Raw genomic sequence first — 15,851 nt, 5'->3', positions numbered from 1 at the left:
CTTGACCAACAAACTCAAAATAGCTGCATATAGCCAACTTTATATACAGTGCATTTGGAAAGTATTCAGACCCCATGACTTTTTCCACATTTTGTTAGGTTACAGCCTTATTCTAAAATGGATTAAATGTTTTCCCCCTCATCAATCTACACACAATACCCCATAATGGAAAAAAACAACGTTTTTTAGACATTTTTGCAAATGTATAAAAAAGGTGCATCCTGTTTCCATTGATCATCATTGAGATGTTTCTACAACTTGATTGGAGTCTATTGATTGGACATGACTTGGAAATGATTTGGAAAGGCACACACCTGTCAAGTGGTGGAAAAAGTGCCCAATTGTCATACTTGAGTAAAAGTAAAGATACCTTAACAGAAAATGACTCAAGTAAAAGTGAAAGTCACCCAGTAAATATTACTTGAGTAAAATACTAAACGTATTTGATTTTAAATATACTTAAGTATCAAAAGTAAAAGTATAAATCATTTAAAATTCTTTATATTAGGCAAACCATTTTTGTTTTTTAAATTTACGGATAGTCAACGGCACACTACAACACTAAGACATAATTTACACATGAAGCATTTGTGTTTAGTGAGTCTGCCAAATCAGAGGCAATTGGGATGAACAGGGATGTTCTCTTGATAAGTGCGTGCATTGGACCATTTTCCTGTCCTGTTAAGCATTCAAAATGTAATGAGTACTTTTGGATGTCAGGGAAAATATATGGGTTAAAAGTACATTATTTGCTTTAGGAATGTAGTGGAGTAAATGCAGAAGTTGTCAAAAATATAAAAAGTAAAGCATAGATACCCCAAAAACGACTTAAGTAAAAAGACTTTAAAATACTTCTTAATGACTCCAACCTAAGTGTATGTAAACTTCCGACTTCTGTATGTGGGTGTCGGCTATCGCCGGTTAACGCTTGATCTGATTGAATCTAGGCCTTAATTTCACCCCATTGTTGAAGCACAGACTTTAACATTGATCTTGTGTCTCATCCTCTCACTGATAAACAGGCATTTTCATATCTGTTGAGAGTCCTTTAGGTGCCTTTTGGCAACCTCCAAGCGGGCTATCATGTGCCTTTTACTGAGTAGCTTTCGTCTGGCCGCTCTACAATAAAGGCCTGATTGGTGGAGTGCTGCAGAGATGGTTGTACTTCTGGAAGGTTCTCCCATCTCCACAGAGGAACTCTGGAGCTCTGCGGAGTGACCATCGGGTTCTTGGTCACCTCCATGACCAAAGCCCTTCTCAGTTTGGCCGGGTGGTCAGCTCTAGGAAGAGTCTTGGTTACAAACTTCTTCCATTTAGGAATAATGGAGGCCACTGTGATGTTGGGGACCTTCAATGCTTCAGAAATGTTTTAGAATCTGAACCTGCCTGCCTGACCATACTGCTAGCCCTGACCTCGAGCCTGCCTGCCTGACCATACTGCTAGCCCTGACCTCGAGCCTGCCTGCCACCCTGTACCTCCTGGACTCTGACCTTGTTATGATTCTTTGCCTGTCCATGACCGTTCTCTTGCCTGCACCTTGGATTTGAAGAAATATCAGACTCAAACCTTCTGTCTCCCTTGTCTGCATCTGGGTCTGTGCCCTTATACTTGTGTAAAGTCAGCTGAGGGAAGGATTAAGTTCACACAGACATGTGTGCCACATTTATTGACAATGGTTATTTTCATTAGTGACCCTGTTTGACATTTTGCTAGGGGGGAATAGTGATGTTAATATTACGCTAAATATGCATAATGCAATGGGTGTACAATTCCTTGTTATACCACCTGTCTTAAACCCTGTCAAAAATGGACTTAACCTACAGATAATTCGAAGGGCAGTTTTTAGAAAGTGTAATCCACATAAAATCATTGATATGAGAGGTTCGTTACATGTTACACAACAGGGCGACTTCCTGATATCACAAGTCAACTAAATTAAAGGTATAATCTGGCAAAACTGTTGCAAGGTTAAATGGCCCCTAATTTCTTTGTATCAATCGCACTCTTCCGGGAAAGGGATTTACAAATATTTCAGCACACTTCAGGGGGTAAATGGGCAATGCACAACATTTAAATGCTTTTGAACTGGGTATGGTAGTAGGTGCCAGGCACACTTGTGTGTGTCATGAACTGCAAAGCTGTGTTTTTTTTCACACAACAGTTTCCCATGTACAAAACATTAGGACCACTTTCCTAATATTGAGTTGCACCCAGTTCAATTGCACTAACATTTTGTGTCTTGCCCATTCACCCTGAATGGTACACATACACAATTTATTTCTCAATTGTCTCAAGGCTTATAAATCCTTATTTAACCTGTATTCTCCCCTTTATCTACACTGATTGAAGTGGATTTAACAAGTGACATCAATAATGTTCTGAAGATTCAAAATTAAGACATTTATTGAAAATGAACTACAGAAATATCCAATTTACATAAGTATTCATTACATTTTAGAATCACCTTTGCCAGCCATGACAGCTGTGAGTCTTTCTGGATAAGTCTCTAAGAGCTTTGCACACCTGGATTGGATAATATTTTTGAAATTCTGTCAAGTTTGTTGTTGATCATTGCTAGACAGCCATTTTCAAGTCTTGCCATAGATTTTGAAGAATACGCCCAGAATTCATTGCAACACTTCTCCACCGGGCTGACTCCTTTCCAGTGTGTTTTGGGTTATCAGCCAGCCCTGGCTCTGTGGACTCTGAGCCAGACAAGTGGTTCAGGCACACAGAAGAGGCATGGAACAATGCCGTCAGGAGCAGCAGGCGGATCGCAACTGCAGTGAGGCTCCCGTGTTCCATCCTGGTGATCGCGTCTGGCTCTCTGGGCTGTCCCCCTGGCTGGTGTTGTCCAACAGCTGGAGCCGCTTGTTGGGGGTGGGTGGTAGTGTCACGTCTACTTCTCTGTGGCACTCGAGATCACCTGTCTACTAACCACCGGTCCTGGCAACCCTTAATTACGCACACCTGCACCTTATCATATTCATTTTTGTTTTAATTTAACTAGACAAGTCAGTTAATAATAAATTCTTATTTACAATCACGGCCTAGGAACAGTGGGTTAACTGCCTTGTTCAGGGGCAAAAAGACAGATTTTTACCTTGTCAGCTCAGGAATTCGATCTAGCAACCTTTCGGTTATTGGCCCAACGCTCTAACCACTAGGCTACCTTCCCTGATTACTTACCATTTATCTAGCACTTTGTTCTTTCAGTTATCAGGTAGTTTTGTTTTCCTTTTAGACGCTGCTCTTGTTAGTTTTCATTAAACTCACGCTGCACTTGTTTCCAGACTCCCTGTGTCTACGTTACACATACAACTAAACAATACAACATGCACAAGGACTACTTTTAACAATTGTTTGACATATTCACTGAAAAGATATATAAATTGCTCAGTTTAGAAGATTTTTACTGTCAATTGAAATAAATTCATTAGGCCCTTTATCTATGGATTTCACATGACTGGGAACATAGATATGCATCTGTTGGTCACAGATTCCTTTTTAAGAAAAGGTAGTGGTGTGGATCAGAACCAGTCAGTATCTGGTGTAACCACCATTTGCCTCATGCAGTGTGACACTTCATATAGAGTTGAGTTGATCAGGCTGTTGATTGTGGAATGTTGTCCCACTTCTCCTCAAAGTCTGTGTGAAGTTTCTGTTCACAATATTGACATCAACAAACCGCTTGCCCACACGACGCCATACTGCCCGGTATAGTTGAAACAGATTAATAGGTGAGGTGCACACTTCTCCAGCATGCCAGTGGCCATGGAAGGTGAGCCTTTGCCTACGGAAGTCAGTTACGATGCCGAACTGCAGCCAGGTCAAGACCCTGGTGAGCTTCCCTGAGACTGATTATGACAGTGGCAAAAATTATTTGGTTATGTATACACAGTTTCATCAGATGTCCGAGTAGCTGGTCTCAGACAATCCCGCAGGTGTAGAAACCAGTTGTGGAGGTCCTGGGCTGGCATGGCTACACGTAGTCTGTGGTTGTGAGGTTGGTTGGATGTACTGCCAAATTCTCTAAAATTACATTGGAGGCTGCTTATGGTAGAGAAAATGACATTCAATTATCTGGCAAAAGCTCTGGTGGACATCCCTGCAGTCAGCATGCCAATTGTACGCTCACTCAAAACTTGAGACATCTGTGGCATTGTGTTGTGTGACAAAACTGCACATTTTAAAAAGTGGCCTTTTATTGTCCCCAGCACAAGGTGCACCTGTGTAATGATCATGCTGTTTAATCAGATTCTTGAAATGCCCCACGTCAGGTGGATGGATTATATTGCAAAGGAAAAAGGCTCACTAACAGGGATGTAAACAAATTTGTGTACAACATTTGAGATAAATACGCTTTTTTGTGCAAATCGAACATTTCTTTGATATTCGATTTCAGCTCATGAAATATGGGACAAACACTTTACATGTTGCATTTATATTTTTTGTTCTGTATATTTTATCACTCTGTTATCGTGGAATTGCCCGGTACCAATCCACCATACTTGTCAGTAAGCATGGCTCAGTATTGAACAGCCTGCTGTAATTTCATGCCCAACCCACCTTGTGGAGAGCAATCCTCCAATAGGTTTTCACTTAATCTTTTACCTACACTACTCATATTGTTAAGCAATGACTATCACATACATTCAGTCTAGAACCATCTTTCTAACCAGTAGACAGCAGCTGGTCATCATCCTCTCTACGTGACAAATGTTCTATGCACAATAAGCTGACAATAGGAATTGATTTAAGATGGTCATACCATGGATCATTTAGATATTTGATTTAGAATTTTACCGAAACACTGTCACATTCATAATAATGAGCGGACCAAGGCGCAGTGTGAGTATAGTTCCACATATTTTTAACCTCCGTGAAACAAACAAAACAATGAAGAAACATGAAGTCATGACGTGCATACAGGCAACTAAACACAAACATTATCCCACAAGACACAGGTGGGGGAAACGGTTACCTAAATATGATTCCCAATCAGAGTCAATGATAAACAGCTGCCTCTAATTGGGAACCATATTAGCACCAACATACTAGAACACCCCTTAGTCAAGCCCTGACCTACTACACCATAGAGAACCAAGGGCTCTCTGTGGTCAGGGCGTGACAAACGCATTGAATAACACATTCAGAAATAGCAAAAAAGACAAAAAAAATATATAATAAGGAATACGGTTTTGAAGTGTCTGTCCTATATCCAGGAGATATAAGAAAGCTCAGGAAATGTTTATATATTTTTTACACATACAGTAGCATCTTTGTTGAACGTCTCCTCTGGCTGGTTATTTGTGATACCACAAAACAGATATGATACTGCACATCTTTCACCTATACTTTGCACTATTTAATTATTAGTTAGATTCCAGGCCTATGAGCGATGAGAGAGGAAGGCACAGTTTTCCTGTGGCAGAGACTGGGAGACTAGTCAGGATAGAGGGAATGATAAACGGATCAAAGTAGATCCTTGATGAAAACCTGCTCCAGAGCTCTCAGGATCTCAGACTTGGGCGAAGGTTCACCTTCCAACAGGAGAACGACCCTAAGACATGCAGGAGTGGCTTCGACGCAAGTCTCTGAAATTCCTTGAGTGGCCTAGCCAGAGCCCGAACCCGATCGAACATCTTTGGAGAGACCTGAATTGCTTTGCTGGAATGCTCCCCATCCAACCTGACAGAGCTTGAAAGGATCTGCAGAGAAGAATGGGAGAAACTCCCCAAATACAGTTGAATATTTATTTAATTTGAACTTTAAAAAAAATTGGCAAGTCAGTTAAGAACAAATAATTGTTTTCCAATGACGGCCTACCAAAAGGCAAAAGGCCTCCTGCAGGGACGGGGCTGGGATGAAAAATACAAATTAATTAAATAAAAATATAGGACAAAACACACATCACGACAAGAGAGACAACACAACACTACATAAAGAGAGACCCAAGACAACAGCATGGCAGCAACACCCGACAACACAGCATGGTAGCAACACAACATGGCAGCAGCACAAACCTACAAACCTCAGATTTCCCACTTCCTGGTTGGATTTCTTCTCAGGTCTTTGCCTTCCATATGAGTTATGTTATACTCACAGACATCGTTCAAAAAGTTTTAGAAACTTCAGAGTGTTTTCTATCCAAAACTACTACTAATATGCATATCTTAGCTTCTGGGACTGAGTAGCAGGCAGTTTACTCTGGGCACCTTATTCATCCAAGCTACTCAATACTGCCCCCAACCATAAGAAGTTGCTGTTTTGACGTATCCTCAAAATGACATCTGCTGCTTTAGACTGAAGGGTCATGTCTGAGTTATTGCTTTCATATCCACAAATAAGAAGCTATTTTCTTAACTTTCAGAGTGCGAGCTGATCAAGGGGTCGAAAATGTAGACATTGCCAGATATTCACTGTCCGAGGAACAGGCCGTGGAAGCTTTATTGCTGGCAAAAGTGTCCATAACCAGAGGTAATTTTATTATTTTTCTCTCTTCCTCTCTGCCTGTCTTGATGTACATGGAACCTGTATCACATGCACAGTTTGGAGGAAGAAGGATACCTTGACCTGTCGAATTTTATCCACCTCTTCTGTGTGGGATATTTGTCCCTACCTTGTCTGCGGGCAGATCTGCAACATTTCACAGAGAGTTGGAATAATCACCCTTTAAGTACAGAGGATAACCTGACACCTCACCAGCTGTGGCATATCAGAATTCTCCAAACACCTATGCACATTTTTGTTTTTGCCTTAGCACTACACAACTGATTCAAATTATCAAGTCATCATCAAACTTCAAGTGGTATTTATGTCTAATAATGACATTATCTTCTATTGTTTGTCCTCATGTGTCTGTTTTTCTGCATAAAGTTATCTTGGGCCACTTAGTGTGGATACCAGGTGAGACAACACACACACAATAACAGTCTCTCTCCTTCACTTCATCCCTCTCCCCCTTCTCCCTAAATCCTCTAGGTTATATCAGCTGTGTCGGTGAACCCCTCCCGCATCTGAACTGGCTGACAGAGGGCACAGCATGATCATAAGTGAGAGGCCAGGTCAACAGGAAGTATTATTAAAGAGATGCTTTACATTGAAATACAGGTAGAGATGTAGTAGTCCCATAGTTAATGATCCAAGGTAAGTTTTGCATTTCACCTCCCGATGATTATGATGACTGATGATGACTTGTGTTAGAAGATAAAAACAAGGCTTAATCATGCTCTCTCTCTATCCATCTCTCTTGTCTGCAGGTATGTTTTGATGTGAGAGAGGAAGACAGTCCCGTCATCGCCACCTCACCCGCTCTTAAGATAACCTTTGGGCTAACTGGGGGCCCAAGGCTGGTTAGGAGACACCGCTAGAGACACTGTAATTGTGGTGAACTGAGATAATATTAGGGTAGCAATGTAATTCATTAATCATATGCTGTCTGCCTCTGTTCTTACCTCTTTCCTTTTGTCTTCTACCCCTCTCTCCCCACCTCGTCTTTCTTCCTCGTTTTATAATGCACACCATATGTGCAATGAAGTACAGATTGAACTTGTATTTATAATATAATATTACATTTATGATAATTATAATGCATGTATTATGTATTTATAGCACCAGGAAATGAACTTCTTTAAATAGTTTCACATTCTCCATTGGTTGAAATTAAGTGTCTCATTGAAATGCTATCCTCTGTCCTCAGATTAATGCAGATGAAGGGAGTTAGAGATGCATCGTTTTTTTTATCTTTCTGTATATATGAATTACAAATCACCCTTTACTTAAAACCTGTTGCGACTCTAGGGGCAGTATTTTCACTTTTGGAAAAAAAACGTTCCCTTTTTAAACGGGATATTTTGTCAGGACAAGATGCTAGAATATGCATATAATTGACAGCTTTGGATAGAAAACACTCTAACGTTTCCAAAACTGTAAAGATACTGTCTGTGAGTATAACAGAACTGATGTTGCAGGCGAAAGCCTGAGAAAAATCAAATCAGGAAGTGCCCCATATTTTGAAAGCGCTGCGTTCCAATGAGTCCCTATTGAGCTGTTAATGTCCTATCAACGAGCTTATGCTTTCTACGTATTCCCCAAGGTGTCTATAGCATTGTGACGTAGTTTTACGCATTTCTGTTGAAGAATAGCCGTAGGCGGCTACATTGCGTACGTGGTCACCTAATGTCTCCAAGGGTGACTCTCGCGTAAAATACAGAGGTAGCCATTACTCCAATCGGTCCTACTGAAAAACGAATTGTCCCGACGGATATATTATCGAATAGATATTAGAAAAACACCTTGAGGATTAATTATAAACAACGTTTGCCATGTTTCTGTCGATATTATGGAGCTAATTTGGAATATTTTTTTGCCGTTTTTTGTGACTGCAATTTCCGGGCGATTTCTCAGCCAAACGTGAAGAACAAACGGAGCTATTTCGCCTACAAAAATAATGTTTGTGGAAAAAATGAACTTTGGCTATCTACCTGGGAGTCTCGTGAGTGAAAACATCCGAAGTTCATCAAAGGTAAACGATTTAATTTGATTGCTTTTCTGATTTGTGACAAGGTTGCCTGCTGCTAGCAAGGCATAATTCTATGCTAGGCTATCGATAAACCTACACAAATGCTTGTCTAGCTTTGGCTGTAAAGAATATTTTGAAAATCTGAGATGACAGGGTGATTAACAAAAGGCTAAACTGTGTCTCAATATATTTCATTTGTGATTTTCATGAATAGGAATATTTTCTAGGGATATTTATGTCCGTTGCGTTATGCTAATTATTGTCAGGCGATGATTACGCTCCCGCATGCAGGATGGGGAGTCAGTAGAGTTAAATCATGTTTCTAGTCTATTGCATAGGTACAATGTGTAATCATTGTTGTCCCAGGAGCAGGAGTGGTAAACACGGTTGAAGTGTATAATTGCAATGCAGATACAGTATCATTCAAAGAATGGAATTTGATACACCTGGTATTGGATATGACGGAAAAAGAATGTCTCAGAGATTCATACCTGAACCACACCTTTATTTGCCAAGGAAGAGTACATGATCGGTGAATATATTCACTGTACAGGCTACAATGTGGGTCTCATGCGTGATTATAACTACATGCAGTACAGTACATGCATATAGGACTTGCATACTTGGCACAAAGTTATTATATTCTATTCAATCCATAGGCTTCATTAATTCCTTTCAGATTTTTTTTTTACCTTTATTTTACTAGGCAATTCAGTTAAGAACAAATTCTTATTTTCAATGACGGCCTAGGAACAGTGGGTTAACTGCCTGTTCAGGCGCAGAACGACAGATTTGTACCATGTCAGCTCGGGGATTTGAACTTGCAACCTTCCGATTACTAGCCCAACACTCTAACCACTAGGCTACTTGAAGTTGATACAACAACTATGATAGCTAAGGTTCATAGATTGGTATGAATATATACACATCCATAGGCATGCAGTTATGTGTATCCTCCACTACACAATAAGCAAGTAAATAGTTAGCTATGTTACATCAGATGCATTGCGCGGCAAGGCTAACTTACACAATTGTACATTCAATTTGCAGTAAATGCTTTAGCTAGCTAGATTCTTTACATCCACTGTTTTCCAAGACAACAGCCTGGTTTGCTAGTTTTCTCAGGAGTCCCTAAAACATTAAACAACACAAATTACAATGTCATACTGTACTCATGTCATAACACTAGCTAGCTAGCTGGCTAATGTTAGCTAGTCAGTTAACTTCCTAAATTGCTATTTTCGTAAATTAACTTTATGACAAATTATGTGCACAATCATTTGTATCTACATTAACTAACATATTCCTCTCAATTGTAAATGTTTAGCTTGACTCGTTATGACATAACTACTTAAATCTGCTTCCTCTGTAATATTCTGTCAGCCATCTTCATCGAAGAAAGCTTGCGTCAAATTTGTCAGTGGAACCACTCGATATGACTGGTCATATAAAAACCTTGGGACCCAAATGCACAATGAGTGCTCCGCCTTGTGGTGGTCTTGAGCAATGAAGCCGTGACGCTTGGTCCCTGCGGTGTAAGCTCGCAACTTTTAAAAGAGGAACCACTGTATATACAGTCGTGGCCAAAAGTTTTGAGAATGACACAAATATAAATTTTCTCGAAGTCTGCTGCCTCAGTTTGTATGATGGCAATTTGCATATACTCCAGAATGTTATGAAGAGGGATCAGATTCATTGCAAAGTCCCTCTTTGCCATGCAAATGAACTGAATCCCAAAAAATATTTCCAATACATTTCAGCCCTGCAGACATCATGTCAGGGATTCTCTCGTTAACACAGGTGGGAGTGTTGATGAGGACAAGGCTGGAGATCATTCTGTTATGCTGATTGAGTTTGAATAACAGACTGGAAGCTTCAAAAGGAGGGTGGTGCTTGGAATCATTGTTCTTCCTCTGTCAACCATGGTTACCTGCAAGGAAACACGTGCCGTCATCATTGCTTTGCACAAAAAGGGAAAGGATATTGCTGCCAGGAAGATTGCACCTAAATCAATCATTTATCGGATCATCAAGAACTTCAAGGAGAGCAGTTCAATTGTTGTGAAGAAGGCTTCAAGGCGCCCTAGAAAGTCCAGCAAGCGCTAGCATCGTCTCCTAAAGTTGATTCAGCTGCGGGATCAAGGCACCACCAGTACAGAGCTTGCTCAGGAATGGCAGCAGGCAGGTGTGAGTGCATCTGCACGCACAGTGAGGCAAAGAATTTTGGAGGATGGCCTCGTGTCAAGAAGGGCAGCAAAGAAGCCACGTCTCTCCAGGAAAAACATCAGGGACAGACTGATATTCTGCAAAAGGTACAGGGATTGGACTGCTGAGGACTGGGGTAAAATCATTTTCTCTGATGAATCCCCTTTCCGATTGTTTGGGGCATCCGGAAAAAAGCTTGCCAGGAGAGGACAAGGTGAGTGCTACCATCAGTCCTGTGTCATGCCAACAGTAAAGCATCCTGAGACCATGTGTGGGGTTGCTTCTCAGCCAAGGGAGTGGGCTCACTCACAATTTTGCCTAAGAACACAGCCATGAATAAAGAATGGTACCAACACATCCTCCAAGAGCAACTTCTCCCAACCATCCAGGGACAGTTTGGTGATGAACAATGCGTTTTCCAGCATGATGGAGCACCTTGCCATAAGGCAAAAGTGATAACTAAGTGGCTCGGGGAACAAAACATTGATATTTTGGGTCCATGGCCAGGAAACTCAATCCTCAAGAGGCGGGTGGACAAACAAAAACCCACAAATTCTGACACACTCCAAGCATTGATTATGCAAGAATGGGCTGCCATCCGTCAGGATGTGGCCCAGAAGTTAGTTGACAGCATGCCAGGGCGGATTGCAGAGGTCTTGAAAAAGAAGGGTTAACACTGCAAATATTAACTCTTTGCATCAACTTCATGTAATTGTCAATAAAGGCCTTTGACACTTATGAAATGCTTAGAATTACACCTCAGTATTCCATAGTAACATCTGACAAAAATATCTAAAGACACTGAGGCAGCAGACTTTGTGAAAATTAATATTTGTGTCAATCTCAAAACTTTGGGCCATGACTGTATATAAACATGACCAAAGGCATGTGGACACCTGCTCGAACATCTCATTCCAAAACTATGGGCATTAATAGGGAGTTTGTCCCCCTTTGCTGCTATAACAGCCGGTGCTAGTCTGTGTGCCAGCTATCTGACAGATGGCCAGATACCATTTTGAAATAAGGAATCTTGTTTGTCCAGGGTCACTGTGAGATATGTGTGACCAAAATAATCCAGGAACGGTCATTATGTAATTATAAGACACATTGGTCAAAATATTCCATCCATCCTGTAAAAATGCTGAAAAACAGTTGTAGTGTGCCATTTGGAACAACTTCTGTCATCTCCTCTGGGACGATAAGCCCTGAAAGTGTACTGCAGGCCTAGGGAAGCCCAGAGTGATATTAAAGGTCCTCACATTTACCTGGGCAGGAAAGATCCGGGCCTAGGTTTTAGACAATAGCTAGAAATCAGGGTCCGGAGTTATTCTGTTTTCCCTGATTAGTGTAGACTACCAGGCTAGAGGGTCCCAACACATATATTGTTTTAACAGGATCAGAGGCTACTAACACAGCCGGTTCAATAAAATAACATTAAAGATGTCTTCTTCTGATGTGCTGCATTATCCTACCAAACTTCTCTCTTTATTTAAGAATGTCCCTCTGACCATGTGCAACAGTGAACACATCAACAATCGTCACCCATGTTACCACGAAAGCCATAGCCCTTGCAAAGCAAGGGAAACAACTACTTCTTGGTCTCAGAGAGGGTAACATCTCCGATTGAACGCTAGAGTGCAACGCCAACTAGCTAGCCATGAATTACTGTATTTCTAGAGTATTTAAGAAAGCATTTTGAACATTTACATTTAAGTAATTTAGCAGAAGCACCTATCCAGAGTGAGCAATTAGAATTAAGTGCCTTGCTGAAGGGCACATCAAAAGATTTTTCACCTAATTGGCTTGGGGATTTAAACCAGCAACCTTTCCATTACTGCCCAACGCTCTTAATCACTAGGCTACCGGCCCCATGGAGGGCCTGTGCTACAAATGGTATCTGTTTTTCTCTATAGGTTTCCTTGACCGGGAATATCAAATTTCCCCTATGTATTGGGGACTATTTGCATATGACACCGAGGCAGGCACTTTTTTTTTCATCCCACAAGTGTAAGAATCAAGTGAGGAGCTGAGTTTCAGGAGTTCATCATGGATTAGAAATGGTCAGTCTAAACGTTACATCAATTTTATCAATATATTTAGCATTTTAATACAATAAATAATGAGTGCAGGATAGAAAGTATAATATTGTTTGATTTAGGCTATGAATTATGATATCCGGAGTATTAATAGCTATCTATATACAGCAATGGGAAAATGTATCACTGCAACATGAACAGGTCAATGTTATCAATTTAGGTTGTCTGGTCTTTGTGATTTCATTGTTTTAACTTATATTGAAGTTACAGTACTATAGAGGATTTGCTCCTCTTCTTCAAACATTGACAGCACACCTTTACCATCTACCAGAACCATGGAAAACTCTACTCACTTTAAGGTGTTTAGGCTTGCTGCATACGGTGATATCAGACAATTGAAGTATTTCTACTTTGCTGTAGTAACTGTTTTATATTTTGTCATCATTCTTGCCAATGCTTTACTTATTGGAGTTATCTGCATTGAAAGAAGCCTTCATGAACCCATGTATCTGTTTCTATGTGCTTTGTTTGTTAATCAGTTATATGGGAGCACTGGTTTGTTTCCTGCTCTCATGTTTTACTTGCTGTCTGACACACATGATATTTCCCTTCTTTATTGTTATCTCCAGATTTATGTGTTGTACACATATGCTATAACAGAATTTAATAATTTATCAGTTATGTCCTATGACAGGTACATCTCTATTTGTTATCCTCTACAGTATAACAATATTATGACACCTAAAATAATTTCTGGCTTAATTCTGCTGTCCTGGTTGTATTCTTTTTTCCTCAATGCCATCGTTATCTCCCTGAGTTTGCGACTGCAATTTTGTGGTAACATTCTAGACAGAGTGTATTGTGACAACTACTCAGTCTACTCAGCCTGTTCAAATACTACGCTGAATAACATATGGGGTCTTGTTGGCACTGTGGTTTATATTTATTGTACTATATTTCCTACCATATACTCATATGTAAGAATTCTACAGGCATGTTTAAAGTCTTCTAAAGAGACGAAACAGAAAGCATTTAACACCTGTATGCCACATATAGCCTCTTTGCTGAACTTCTCCTCTGGCTGTTTATTTGTGATTCTACAAGGCAGATATGAAACTGCACATCTTCTACCTATACTTCGCACTATTTTATTCGTTTATTTTCCAATATGTCCACCACTTTTCAATCCTTTAATGTATGGCATTAGGATGGTTAATATCAGGCAGGCTTGTAAAAAGGTACTAGGCCGTTACACTAAAACATAACCTGGTGGTAATTTTTTGTAACATTTAATTATGTGTTTTGTTACTTATAGTTGCTATAATTGACTGTACAGATATGTGTCATTTTGGAATAATTTCTCTGTAGCCCAAATATTATTGTGAAGTATTGTAACAGAATGTTTTGTGTCATATTAGCTAGTCAACTGCATAACTACAGAGCAGCTGTCACGTTCTGACCTCTATTTCTGTTGTTTTGTATTTATTTAGTATGGTCAGGGCGTGAGTTGGGTGGGCAGTCTATGTTTGTTTTTCTATGTTTTGGGGCATTTCTATGTTTTCGGCCTAGTATGGTTCTCAATCAGAGGCAGGTGTCATTAGTTGTCTCTGATTGAGAATCATACTTAGGTAGCCTGGGTTTCACTGTGTGTTTGTGGGTGATTGTTCCTGTCACTGTGTTTGTCGTCACAGGATAGGACTGTTTTGCGTTCTCACATTTCTTGTTTTCGTTAGTTTGTTCATGTGTAGTGATTTATTAAAATATGAACAACCACCACGCTGCGCTTTGGTCCGCTTCTCCTCTTCCTACAGACGAACGCCCTTACAGAATCACCCACCTACCAAGGACCAAGCGGCGTGGTAAACAGAGGCAGCAGCAACAGCAGCAGCAGGAGAAGCGACTGGTGCAGCAGGAGCAACAGCAGCAGCAGCAAAAGCAGCAGCAGGAGGAGCAACAGCAGCAGCAGCAGAAGCAGCAGTGGGAGAGGCTGCACTACTTGGAGAGATGGACTTGGGAGGAGATTCTAGACGGGAAAGGACCCTGGGCAGAGCCAGGAGAATATTGCCGCCCCAAGGCCGAGCTGGAGGCAGCAAAAGCAGAGAGGCGGCATTATGAGGAACTAGCACGGCAGAGCGGATGGAAGCCCGAGAGTCACCCCCAAAAATTTCTTGGGGGGGGGCACAGGGGGAGTGTGGCAGAGTCAGGAGTCAGACCTGAGCCAACTCCCCCCGTTTATCGTGAGGAGCCAAGGAGGAGCTCAGAACCAGAGCTGGTGTTGGAGGTGAGCGAAGCAGAGACTGTGAAGGAGTTAATGGGGAAATTGGAGGAGAGTGATATGAGGGACTTGCTGGTTTGGTGCATGAGGCACGACATTCGCCCGACGGAGCGTGTCAGGGATTTAATGGCACCGGGGTCAGCTCTCCATACTCATCCTGAGGTGCGTGCGAGGGGTCTGGTGAAGACTGTGCCAGCCTCACGCACCAGGCCTCCTGTGCATCTCCCTAGCCTTGCACGTCCTGTGCCATCTCAGCACTACAGTGCTCCTAGCAGTGCTAACTGTGGCGGGTGTGGTGCTGGTCAGGCACCGTGTTATGCAGTTGTGCGCACGGTGTCCCCAGTACGCGTGCTTAGCCCGGTGCGCTACATCCCAGCTCCCCACATCTGCCGGGCTAGGGTGAAGATCCAGCCAGGGCGGTTGGTGCCAGCCCTGCTCTCAAGATCTCCAGTACGCCTTCACGGCCCGGTCTATCCGTCACCACCTCCACGCACCAGCCCTCCGGTGGCAGCCCCCCGTACCAGGCTGTCTCTCCGGCCCATCCTTACAGGGGCTTCCTCCTCTCCAGCGCTGCCGGAGCCTCCCGCCTGTCCGGCGCCTCTGCCGGAGCCTCTCGCCTGTCCGGCGCCGCTGCCGGAGCCTCCCGCCTGTCCGGCGCCGCTGCCGGAGCCTCCCGCCTGTCCGGCGCCTCTGCCGGAGCCTCCCGCCTGTCCGGCGCCTCTGCCGGAGCCTCCCGCCTGTCCGGCGCCGCTGCCGGAGCCTCCCGCCTGTCCGGCGCCTCTGCCGGAGCCTCCCGCCTGTCCGGCGCCTC

General features: G+C 42.2%; 1 protein-coding gene across 1 annotated transcript; it reads left to right on the top strand.

Moving 5' to 3' along the window:
- Positions 1-13,100: 13,100 nt before the first annotated feature.
- Positions 13,101-14,230, top strand: LOC110503336 (olfactory receptor 11A1-like). Its single transcript, XM_021581702.3, has one exon. The coding sequence runs from the start codon at positions 13,101-13,103 to the stop codon at positions 14,028-14,030; it is 930 nt and encodes a 309-aa protein (XP_021437377.3). The 3' UTR covers positions 14,031-14,230.
- Positions 14,231-15,851: the final 1,621 nt, after the last annotated feature.

This window comes from Oncorhynchus mykiss, chromosome 24 (genome assembly GCF_057628025.1).
Source record: "Oncorhynchus mykiss isolate SJ-2025 chromosome 24, ASM5762802v1, whole genome shotgun sequence".
NCBI classification, from domain to species: domain Eukaryota; kingdom Metazoa; phylum Chordata; class Actinopteri; order Salmoniformes; family Salmonidae; genus Oncorhynchus; species Oncorhynchus mykiss.
The sequence above is the reverse complement of the archived record's forward strand: the minus strand, read 5'-3'. Positions and strand labels throughout refer to the sequence as shown.